The sequence below is a fragment of the Lacerta agilis genome, chromosome 12 (assembly GCF_009819535.1).
Source record: "Lacerta agilis isolate rLacAgi1 chromosome 12, rLacAgi1.pri, whole genome shotgun sequence".
In the NCBI taxonomy this organism is placed as follows: domain Eukaryota; kingdom Metazoa; phylum Chordata; class Lepidosauria; order Squamata; family Lacertidae; genus Lacerta; species Lacerta agilis.
Genome location: NC_046323.1, coordinates 43,172,081 through 43,184,991, shown reverse-complemented (window position 1 = coordinate 43,184,991; position 12,911 = coordinate 43,172,081). Strand labels below are relative to the sequence as shown.

Genomic DNA, 12,911 nt, shown 5'->3' with positions numbered 1-12,911 from the left:
CTCCTCTGAAAGTGTCCCTATTTTCAATTGTGAAATACTGTCAGTAGCACCAAACAAAATTGCCAGCAAAATTTTCTCCTTTGCATGCTGACATTCCTGTAAAACTGCATCTACAAAAATTAGTGCGATAAACATATTCATTCTCGTTGGAATTGGTCCTTCTTCTTCCTGTGTGCTTTTCTTTTAGTGGTCAGCGTTTGGTTTTTGTTTTTTCAAAAGAGCGTCCATGCACAAACATTTCTCTGGCTTATAGCTCTAAATGGGAAATGTCTAATTCAATTTGCTGCCGTTATTAAAGGTCAAAATAGGACGCCGGATTCAAAAGCCACTTTCTACATTCCCGACTCCCCCCCCCCCCCAAACAGGAGATATAAATATCGCTTCATGGCTTGTCCCTGATTTTTCCTTCAAACAATGGAATTGGAATGCAAACTGCTATTAGGCACCCAGCAGGGCAAGCCAGAGCCAAGGCAAGGAAGAAAGGAAAAAAGAAGAAGTCTAAATTTCTCCGCCCAGGGTAATACAGAGCACAAAAACATGAAGCCTTCAAGATGCAGACAGAGACACAAAACCGCTGCAGAATATTAAATGCCAAGAAGTCAGTGGAGTGTTGCTGTCAACAACAAGACGGTGTAAAGGGAGGCATCGCTCACCTGCCTGGCACCGCAAACGCTGCAACCTGCTAAATTACATGGATGAGGTTTACAAAAGCAATATATTCTTATTTACAGGGCCAGGCGATACATGGAACGTAAGGGCAACCTATGGACACAGAGGGCTTCCACCTGATATGATCTGTACACAAGGCCCTGCATGTCAAGCTATGTTTACATGGAGGGAAGGGAAAGCCTAGCAGGCGTTTGAGGAGCGAGGGTGTGCGAGAGTGGGGAGGACTTTCATTCCCCCCACAGAGGACTACATTCTGTAAAGTCATGCAATGATGTCTCACTGGATTCTCTCCTGCTCTGTTTTCCATAGATCTCACCATGGTGGGAGCAAACCTAAGAAGGAGCTAAGCAGGATCTCTCTCAGTGAGGACAGGAGATGGTGCATCTTGAAGCTCTGTTAATCTGAGCAAACTGAGCTGTGCTTGCTTGATATTTAGATGCCGGGGGGGGGGGGTGTTTGTACTTTTAAAATAGGATAAAAATGACTAAAATAAATGTATAAATAAATAAATGCACACATTTAGCTTTGCACTTTGTATTATGTCCAGAGTGAGACAATGCAAAAGGAATCCTTTCCTGAATGCTCTCTTAATTTTGTTCCCCTTTGTCCATCTAAAAGCAACCTCAAAGACAACACTGGCACTGATAATGCTTGCCTAAGGCGACCTAGTGAGTTCAAGGCAAAGTGGACTGGCGGCCTTTGAGTTCACATGCCTGAGTCTTAGCCACTGGTTCATCAAAAAGAGAGCTGTATAGCTTTACTATAAGCATCCCACCTTGTTAAAAAAAGGGGGGGTATACATCCTTGACTCATCATTGAATTATAAGGAAGTTATACCGGTAATTCTTCAGGTCTTAAGACAATGGCTTTATTGTCCTCGACACCTTCCAACATGAAAGCAACGAACAGTCAGCGCCTAAAGCTGTTTGCGGTGGTATGTTCTACGCTGAAAATACCATCAAAAGCTGGATAACAGGGGGAGGAAGTTGGGGATCAAAGCAGCCCCCCCAAAAGTTGCCAGCAAATGTAAAATTCAGGCAGCAAGCTGTTTGAGCAGCTGTGTTGGCATGAGATGGGACAGGGAGGGGGCACACGACAGTGTGTCGTGTTGAGGAAGGATTTGTTTTATTGCCACGTTGGGGGGGGGGACATGGGTGCTGATGATCCCAAAGGATCTAAGAATGGAGGAACAGCCAACCCATCATATATATCGGTACTTTCATGTCTTCCTGCATCTTAATTCCTCCCCCCACCCAAGTCAGTTCTTGGATCAGAAGTTGTGTTTAGCAGCTGTCTTTGAGAAAGGGCTTTGTGATGTCATGCACAAATAAAACTCTTCATTTTCACCACTCAGCAACAGAAGCAGAAATGTGGATGTTCTTGTGGTCCAGCAAATAGCAACTGCAGATCATGCTCTTTTGTATATTGGGTCTGCATGTGATCTGCACCAGAGACATGTGCTTCTTGTAAGAAAACAGGCGGTGTGTGTTACAGCTCTGGGATTTCAAGGGTGCCCTTTTATTATTTGACCTCTTTAACTAGCCACATCAAATATATATCCCAAAGCCCTTTTAAAAAAAAATCAGATCAAATAATACCTTTGTTAAGAGGTTTGTTAAAAAAAAAAAACAGAGAGAGAGATATATATAAAAAGATATGCATATATTTGTTGTGCTCACCAAAGCGAAAGTAAAAGAGAGGCCGGTTTGCCGCTGTGCTGTGTGGGGCTGTGCGCTCTCTAGCTGCTGCTTCCCGGATGTCACAGACCCCAATGTTGCTAGTGCGGAGCGTCCTTCTCGTGGCCCCTTCATTGTGCTGTAGTCTACACCGAACCGCAGCAGCTCCATTCGCCGCTGTAACAAGTTGAAAAAAACTATTTAAGTCACGTTTTAGTTTTTTTACATTTGTTACAGCAACGGATGGAGCTTCTGCCCCCATGCAGTGAAATGTGCGCACACGCAAGCCCACACGCGGGCACACACACACACACACACGTACACACCCCAGGCAGATACAAACACTACAGTACGGAGCCACAGAATCAATTTCCCACTCTGCCAACATTGGTGTTTGTAATGTCAGCAAAGCAGCAGCAAGAGGACTGGATGCTGGAACAGTGGGGAACTGCCTTGTGGTTTTACTGTCAGTCTGGTGGGCACGTTTGCACGTTTCCCGCCCCCCACCCCACCCCCCAAAAAATCTATGTGGTGAATTCAGCCACATTATTTTAAAGATAAATAAAAAAGTCTCTCTCTGAAATGCGAGGTCAAATACCCAATGTTATCAATGCTTCCATTTCCCAAGGGATTATGGCGAACGAATGAATGATTAAAACAGGCCGCAGACCGTGGCTCCAACCATTCTGCAACTCCACTTGCATTTAATGACAATTTGTCTTCCCCGTGTGGGGAGGGGAAACAATTGCCCATTCTTATGAATCGAGGGTAAAGCAAGTCTCCCATCGTATGAAAACACCAATTTTGTCTGGAAAGGACTGGAGACACATATATTGGAACGAACAATACTACAAACACATTAAAGAACTTCTGACTCTTAAGAAAAAACAGGCTGTAACTTTAACGTATGTTCATCTTCTTGGCACAATAAAAACAACATACTGTAACAGGGGTACCCTCTGTCCTTTTCACATTTCCCCCAAAAAAGAGAACATTTGCTTCAACAGCATCCTTATAACCTTGTTTTATAAAGAACAAGTTTACAGCCTTTCTGGTTATGTATATATATGTATTAAAGTGTGTTAATAGTGTTGTTAAGCTCTTGAAAGACAGAGTGGTGATGGAGCAAGTTTTCCAGGGGCTGGGAGCAGAGATTTAATACCCTTCATTACAGTTCCTTATCTGTTCCCATGGCTGGCAAAAGCAAATTAAATTATGCAGTGTTTAAAATGGCAGGGTGAACTATGGAAAGAAGATAAAATTATGTTTGCATAAATTGAATAATATAAATAAGTGGTATAACTGAGTTTTCCTAGTGTATAATTTCTATTATCTTGGCACAAATTTCTTTTCTCTCAACACTGGACAACATACAGTTCTGATTATACATCTGTGTGCACTTATGTACACAACTTTTTAGTATTATTTCCAAGCTTGTACCTGCAAGATCAAGAGAACAAGGAGGAAAGGCTTGATTATTTCCACTTAAACTTAATTGCTAACTTTAATTTCTACATTATACTGAATAAGAAGACCTAATGCAACAAGATAATGAGAAACAGGCACTGGACTTTGTATACTCTGTGTAGTGCAGAGACGGTAAACCTGTGGCTTCCAGATGCTGGAGTACAACTTCTATCAGCCCCTGCCAACCAAATCAAAAGTTGGGGTGAGAAGAGTTGGAGTCCAACAACATCTAAAGAATCAGAGGCTCCCTATTCCTGGTGTGCTAGCTTTTCTTTCGTTTTTTTAAGGAGGTGTGGTGTCCACATGATTAACTTCTCCTCTCTAAACAAAATATATTCTACATTAAAAACCCGATGTCAAGGATAAGAGTTCTGGCTTAAACTAGCCATGCTTTCTATGTGGAGAGTTTTGATTTGATTTGATTTGGATTGGATTGGAGTTACATTTGATTATGTGAACCCCCAGTACTAAGTTTCACCACCTCAGGTGAGAAGCATGCATGAGTCTGACCCTGTTTCAGTCAGCAAACACGTTCAACTTGAACCTTGGGCTCCCTGCCTTGAAGACCTGCTATTACGTAACTACAGCTTAATGATAGTAACCACTCTGTCTTAGCACTCTGTGGATTCAAAGCCTGACCTGAACAGAATGCCCTGTGGTGCCACTGCCACAGCAAGTGAGTCTCCCCTCATTTCTCAACATATCATGAACCAAGGAGAAATTGCCAAAGGTAAAGTAAGTTTTTAATGATGGGGTGTTTAAAAATATTGGAAATTCCAACACAATGACTCCATTGCAACAAGAATGTAGGCAGGCTACATGTTCTGCCACTCCATAACATGGGAACTGGATATTGTGTTTACATAGCTATATATTACAGGACTCCCATTTTTAAAAAGATCCATAGAACTTATAACACACTTTCATGTATACATCCAATTATAATTCTCCCTGTCCGTTTGCATATTTTCCAGGCAATGTGCAGTAGCACACATGAGTGGAAGAGTGAGTACCCTAGTGTATTCCACCCCCCTTTAAGGAGCATTTGGAATAACCCAGTTCAAATTTATTAGACCTGGGGAATGAAAATGTTAATGTGGTATGCTCTTTACTTGGCATCCTAGCCCCAAGCAAAGAAATCCCTTTTATTTAAGAACAAAAGTATTATCATGGAGGATTTGACCAACATTCCATCTAGCCCACCATACTGACTCTGATATTGGCTATCTGGATATCCCAGAGATGCAAGCCAAGATGGATATAGCCATCCCCATTCTTTGCTGTCAGCATTTGATAATATGAGGCATCTTGCCTCTGAAATGAAACTTAATGCCATCTAATTATGTTTTAAATAAGGGCAAGAACTGCTTATCCTTATCTCACGAAACGGTAGATCCTGCCTCATCAATTGTACAAGGTCATATACTGTTGCATCAGAGAACAGTCAGGAGAAAAAAGAGAAGACCCCCCCGCAAGTTGCATGATCTTGGTGCCAGAGTCATCCCAACTCCTTTTCATTTGTTGTATGCACGTCTATTCAAGTTTCCTTCACCCCAAAAGGATTATAGTTGTGGCCCACAGCCTTGCAACGCTGGAATCCCTAGGTATAAGCCACTTTAATCCTAATTGACTGGGATTTTGCAGCATGCATGATTCATTTCTGAATCCATTCCTGCTGCTGATGATCACTACTTCCAAATTTCCACAAGTGAAATCTTAAATAGGGAGGGGATCCTTCTGCATATTTTATATGTATATGTTTATGTTCAATGCTTGCCCTCTGGTTCAAGTGTTTATTCCTAAATAGTTTGCTTCTTTCATTGTTTAAAGTTTACCAAAAGGAATTTAAAATCTCGTCCAGTATGTGCACCAACCACTTAATTATAAAAGGAGACACACATTTCTACATGAGAACTGGCTGGTGGGGAAATCTACATCCATTGCATGACAGCGACAGGTTCCTTTGTGCCTCAGATAATCTCCCCCAAAGATACACATTAATATTCTGGCTTAATGATCAATACACACGACAGCTCCATGCACTGCTTGTGCATTTCTACATACCCGGAGGTTGTGGCAAGTAGGCCCCAATTAATTTTGATCTCTTCTTTTCATAGCCCTTCTGTGTGATGTCACCTGCCAAGGAAAGCAAAGGGAAATCAATAAGAGCTTGAATGAAGATGCAGCCTGCCTGCTTAAGTTGAGGTATCATACACTTTGCCACTGTTTGTCTTGATGATTGTAATGAATGAACAATTGAAAGTATATTACGTTCATTCTGCCTAGAAAAATCTAATTTACACTGGAGACATTTTTGGCAACTAAACACCCAGAGTAGATTCCAAGAACCGAGAGGGTTGCATTGTCATTCAGATATTCTGCCACACAAAACTACATCAGCCTTCATTAAGTTAATCAACAGTGGATTATATAGAATGCTTGGGACGTAATGGCTGGCAAAAGACATTACCAATTAGCATTTCCTCAACTATTAATGGGATTCTTTAATCAGGCATGAAGGGCACACAAAAGATTTGGAACTGTTGGTGAACTATTTAAATGACAATATAAACATTTGGCTAAGCTTCCAAGCACTATTTCAAGACAAAATTCAAAGCAGAAGCACATCGTACTTCCCACGATCAAGCTATAAAAAGACAACATTTCTATCCCTTCAGCACTGCGGCTGGGATGAGCTTTCTGACAGGTAAAACGAAATGCACAAACCCTATGTGCTGAGCTGCATGAAGCCCCCCCCCCCCCGGAAGAAAAAGATTAGAACCTTAGTCTATTGCTCTGATAAATGGATTACAATGTTTAAGAATAGGTCGCGACATGGATTTTAATTTCATTTTGGCAGTCTGTGAAAGGTTTTCATTAAAGACAATTGCCCCAGTATAGCCCAATTCATATTTGTTTTATTCTCGGGTCTGAATCTAGATGTGTACTTCAGACTAGGGTCTCTTAATTCAGCTACTAGAAGCTGGAGCCCAAAGGCCAGAGATGCAGTAAATACAAGGACAGGCTCCTAACATTTGCACCAGCAATGGCTAATCTAGAGGCGGTGCAGCAGCCAACCTTGCACATTCCTGCTTCCTACCTCAGAGATACCAGCCTCAGGACGTAAGGTAGGTACTTCAAGCAACTAAGTCCCTTTGCTCAAGCAAGCAAATGAGACTTTTCATCCCACTGAAGTTTAAGTTGAAAATATTACTGGCATTCTCAGTAGTTGGCTGAGCTGACGTGATGGAATACAACACTGCAAATGCTCAGAGGACCAAGAACTCGGCAAAGAAAACTTTACCGTCCAGGTTATTTATTTATTTTTAAGAAAGGGATAGCTATCTGTCTGCCTGGGCTTAAAACCTCATATAGGGTTTACTGAAAGGAAATCTATATGGGATAGGCTTCATCGACGGGGATAAAGCCTCAGAGCATAAGAAGCCTAAGTGATCAAGAGCCCAGAGCCACATAGCGGAAGGAAGTTGCGGGATAGGGGTCAGCAAACTTACAGCGCCTCGGGCTGGTGTCTCCAGCGCCGATCGCACGGCAGACCAGAGGGCGGGGGGGCACGTGCCCATACGCATGCACACACGCTATTTCCGACGCACTTCCGGGCCAGAGGAGCACCGGAAATAGCTTGTACACATGTGCACGGGCCTCCTCCGCCCCGGATGTGCACCAGAAATAACACTTGCGCATGTGCGCAAACTATTTCCGGTGCTCCTCCGACCCAGAAGTGGGCAGCCGCGCAGCGCAGCACCAGTAAGAGCAGGTGGCAGCAGTGGGAGGCGGGGGTCGCCGCGGGCCGGATAAACAAGTCCCGCGGGCCTTATCCAGCTCTCGGGCCTTAGTTTGGGGGCCCCTGTATAAGAGCCTAGGGGGAGGGAAGCGTAGTTGAGAAAAGAGGGCAGAGGAGAAGGCTTGGTGGGAGCCAAGGGGTCATAGGGCTGCCAGGTATAGGTCCTGGGTGGACTCTGTTGCCTTTAGGAATTGCATAAAAGGGGGGATTCTACCACTGTTGTTGCTTCCATATCCTTTTTTATTGTTTTATTAAACAAAGTACAAACTTACATATACATACACATATACATATACATATACATACATACACATAAGACAAATACACATTAAACACACCTTCCATATCCTTGCAATGTTTGGTTTGGTACCAGTATGGAGGTAGCAATGGCAAAGCCGCAATAGACTGAGATACTGAATTTAACAGTTTTCACATCACATTGGGAAATAATATTTGCAGTCTTTGAGGGACAAGAGCACACCACATCTGCTAATATTTTTTATTTTAAAAAAAAATGCAGAGGGATGTCTGGATCGCAAGAAACCCGACTGACTTCTATTTTACTATGATATTGATTATAAATTGTTTTCTTGCCTGCTGAAGAGATTGTGTCTCTTCCCACAGGAGCAGCTTGCAGCAAGAAATACAGGAACAAAGTGGATGATGCACTCTGTCTTTAACGCTTGTACGGCTGGTACAAATTAAATAGGGTAAGCCTTTTCTAGTATAGAAATACAATTATGCTGACATTAGGTATATCAGCTATCTTATTACTTGTGTGTGCCCCCTGATTTACTTTTGGACCCTATACAGTACTTTAGCACAGCAGCTTGTAACATTCTGAAAGCCAAAGAGAATTTGCCAAGGGCGAACTAAAAAAGTTCATCGGATGAACTTGAACTGGTTTGTTTTGCAAAAAGATGAACTGGAGCTAATTTCCTTTTCTCTTGAACGAATTCCTTTTCAAAAATGAATTTTCCAAGCACTGCTGAGACTACATGCAACAAAGCACATGAAGAGGACTGGAATTAACCTCTCCCAGAAGAATGAGAAAGCTGCTTTGTTTCCGCACCTGGTTTAAATACTTCACTCAGTGACCCAGTCCCCTTTCTGTGGTCATATTCATCCCAGTGTTGTTGTTGTTTTTTAATTTAGCTTTCAAAAGGAAAATGTAGGCAGCAGGTGCTTAGGCGCTCATTAACACACAGTGCATGCAATGTGGCATTACAAAATACATTTCCTGAACTCCTCCCCCTGCCCCCTTCCCCTCCCCCCCCCCCCGGGTAGTGCACAGACAACTCTACCCAGTGTATTTTTTCAAGGTCTTACTCAGAGATGTGTTTATTAAAAATGTGTGTGCGCACAAACAGGAAAGCGTTATCCTGCTTTCATTTGAAGATGCTATTAAGGAAAACATTAACTGGACAGAGCATATGTTTCATCACACTTTTTTTTTTCTTTGCAGAATTATACTTCCGGCATATACTGAAATACAACCCGAAGAAGGGATGACAAGGAAATAAAACTAGTTATTGAAAGCAAGATCCTACATTTAGGTTTATCACTAACTGCAGGAGAATTGGGGAGGGTATAATCTATTTCCTAGCAGCCAGATATGGAGAAGAAATAACCAATGGACCGTCTATTCCCATGGATAGTTAGGACTGCTTGCATGTAGAGAATAGTGCCACATAAATAAGCCCCTAGATCAGTAATTTCCAGGCTGATATTTCCTCTGTGAAGCCTGCAAGGTGGACCTGAGAGCAACAGCACTCACTCCACTTTTAATTCCCAGCAAATGGTATGTATACAGAGGCATGTTGCCTCCAACCGTGGAGGTAGAACATCATAGTGAATAGCCTTCATATTTAATGTAACACAACCTTATTTCAGATAATACAAGGTATTTAATAGAATTAGTAGGAGGAACAATGTATCAGCGAGAGAACACACTCTTCAAATGCAGCAGAACCCCTTGCCATTTCTCCAGTTAAAAAAAGGGATCGGGTAGCAGGTGATGTGAAACACCTCTGAGTGAAACCCCCGAACATCTACTGCCGGTCAGAGTTGGCAACACTAGTCTAGATGGACAAAATAGTCTAACCTGTACAAAGGCAGTCTCTGACAGCTGGCAAGTTCTAATTGTACGGCCAAAACATTTACTGCTGGAGAGTGAAAAATCAAATGCTTCCAAAAAAAATAAAAATAAAGTGAGTGCACCAGCTATCAGAAACCTGGGAAACAACAACCTAGAGTTGTCTCCAGTTTGAACCCAAACAATTCAGTTGCAATAAACCACACATAGAGAACCAGACTGGAGACAGAATTTTCTATTAGACCTGCAGGCAAGATATGAATACTATACAAGGTTGCAGTGAAGATTCAGATACTTGGGTAAAATAATAATACCAGCACAACCCTTCTCGAAAATTGTATCCCAAGCTGTGGATATTATCAGTGATTGCCTTCCTCCTTCCCTCCCGAAACCATTCCCATCCTGCAAATTCAAGTTCTTTACAGCTTGTTTGCTGATGATGACTCAAATTCCCTGTCAGCATCTTGGCAAGAGAGATTCGAATGAAACAATGCTCCTCATAAACTGAGCGCTATGACTCACTGATTTCTCCCACTGATGATGCAGACAGTCTCTCTGTCTGCCCTTCCAAAAATACACAAGGAGACAAGGGGTTGCAGTTTGGAGGAAGCAAATCTGTGAAAGTGTTAAGGGGAGGAAAGGCATCAAAAAGGAAACTTTATGCATTTTGTAGCCTAATGGAGACTCAAGCCAGGAGCAGAATAACTGAGAAACAACATCCCACATGTCTAAAGGGGCTTTGGGCTAAGAGAACAGCCTCCCACCCCCACTTGGCAGACCAAGTGGGCACTTACAAAACCTAAATTTGCTCTCTGAATCCCAGCTTTTGGATTGGAAATGTGTGATCGAGTACCACAGCTCTCTTATCCAACACAGCATTATCTAATATTGTTTCAGATCAGTAAAACTAATCCCATCTGTATTTACAAGAAAAAATACTGGATTGAACAGTTCAGAGGAAATAGGATTTGTACAGTACCGCTGCAGACATTAATGCATGCAACAACGTCTCTGAAATAGAGAATTTATTGTAGCTTCAAAATTTCTAAGGTTCTTCTTACCCGCATTTAGCCAAGTTTTATTCCCCAACGGTACTAACTTTTCTTCTTTGCTACAAACTAGTCAGATAATGGCTGCATTTTAGTAATAGGTGACTGTAATGACTGCATTTTTCAAATTTTGAAATGTATAATATGCTCGGATTTTGCCTAAGAACATTAAAAAGGTTAAACATCTTTTACTGCTCTTTTGTTGCAACTACCTTCTAAAGAGGTCCTAAAAAAGGATAGACAACTTTTATTTTCACATTCCTTGCTAATGAAATCCAAAGAGCATTCCAGAAAATATTAAAATGGCTTTATATGTTAAGCCTGGTTACTGTATCCTCAAGTCAGTAAAACCACAACCTATTCTTCTGCAGAAAATACAATGCACGTATAACATCATACAATGTCTTCTGAGAAATGAAACTAAAGTAATATGTATAGAGGCCAATTTAGTTTATGCATATTTTTCTACTTCCTCTACCCTGAACCTCCCCAACCCTCTGGCCTCCCAAATTATTAATGTTCCTACTTACCTTTAAAGTTCAATCACTGCAGCACATTTTGAGCACCCAAAACCTTGCCATTTTTTAAAAAGAACTGAGGCCAAAGATTATAAAGTAACACCTGAGCCATCCATCCCATTATTGAGTCAAATTTTCTAATATTTTGACAGCCAGGTGGCAAGACTAAATTGCCACCACCATGGCTGAAAGCCAGAGGTACAGATGCATTGCTCAAAATGTAAATATTCTATACGAGGAGCACTGTGTGGTCCCTTGGTCTTCTGAGAGCTTCCTAAGAAAAGGAGCATTTGCACCACACTGCTTTTATGGCCTGGATTACTGAAACGTAAACACAGACTAGTTCAACAGGGAAGCTTTCCATTCTCAACGTTTATTTCGTTATTTGAAGCTCTAACGGACACTTTATGTAATGAAAGCAAATCATTTCCATTTTTGGAATTTTATGGCTATTAGGATCTCTGTTGAAATGTTGTTTTCTTTCCTTTATTGCTTTATAAGGCTGGTGGGTTATCTTTGAAGAGTATTTATATATTCTTTACTGCAACAGCTGCTGGAAAACCCATTTTTCATCTCTCACACTAGCTGTTTAAAGCTTTTGATTGGCAGCATCAGCAACAGTAGTTTTTTTAATGTAGTATTCAGCTAGCCTTTACTCAGAGTACACCCACTGAAATCAATGGTCATGACTAGTTTAGGTATGTTGATTTCAATAGTTCTGCTCCGAGTAAAGCCTAGCTGAATACAGCCCATTGTCTTGGAATATACATATATTCAAGATAGGATCATGTGCAGCTTTCGATACAAGTTGATTTATCCTGTTATTGTGCCTTCCAGGTGCTTACCAATCCCTTTTTATTTTATTTTTGCAGTCTCAGAAGATAGGAAAGGAGTTTTGCTGAGCTGCCGAGCAGCCACTATGGAAACACAGTAAGCTACCAAGTCAGAGTATGGTATTTGATACCATGATGATGGTGCTTGGGTTAAACCACAGAGCCTAGGGCTTGCCGATCAGAAGGTTGGCGGTTCAAATCCCCGCGTTGGGGTGAGCTCCCGTTGCTCAGTCCCTGCTCCTGCCAACCTAGCAGTTCGAAAGTACATCAAAGTGCAAGTAGATAAATAGGTACCGCTCCGGCAGGAAGGTAAATGGCGTTTCCGTGCGCTGCTCTGTTTCGCCAGAAGCGGCTTTGTCATGCTGGCCACATGACCCGAAGCTGTACGCCGGCTCCCTTAGCCAATAAAGCGAGATGAGCGCCACAACCCCAGAGTCGTCCGTGACTGGACCTAATGGTCAGGGGTCCCTTTACCTTTACCTTTACTCTGATTTGCAGCAACACTCTAGAATCCTAAGCAGGTATCTTTCATGTCGCTTGCTTCCTCCTCCTTTAAAACAAATGAAAGCACAGCAACCAAGTGTTGTCTACTCTGACTGGTGGGACCCCCAAAGCCTCAAGTGAAGATCTTTGTTGGTCCTGCTACCTGAGATCTGTTGTTGTTGTTGCTTGGAATTGAACTTGGGGGCCCTGGTGGAAAGCACGTATACCTTTGAGCTATAGCTGGTTGAATCATTCTAGCTCACAAATTGTGGAAGTCCCTCTCCCTGAAGAATTGCCCAAGCCCGGTTCTTAATATTCT

At 42.1% G+C, this 12,911-nt stretch overlaps 1 protein-coding gene across 5 annotated transcripts in view; it reads right to left on the bottom strand.

Annotated features, from left to right (window-relative positions):
* The window catches only part of DIP2C (disco interacting protein 2 homolog C), a 288,350-nt gene that overhangs the window by 117,822 nt on the left and 157,617 nt on the right, over nt 1-12,911 (bottom strand). For 3 of the 5 annotated variants that reach the window (XM_033165106.1, XM_033165108.1, XM_033165107.1), the window contains exons 2-3: nt 5,877-5,948; nt 2,349-2,522 (exon numbers count right to left, since the gene is read on the bottom strand). In XM_033165106.1, coding sequence (XP_033020997.1) covers nt 2,349-2,522; nt 5,877-5,948 — 246 coding nt within the window. The remainder of the gene's footprint in view (nt 1-2,348; nt 2,523-5,876; nt 5,949-12,911) is intronic. The other 2 variants (XM_033165109.1, XM_033165110.1) reach the window with 1 other exon arrangement.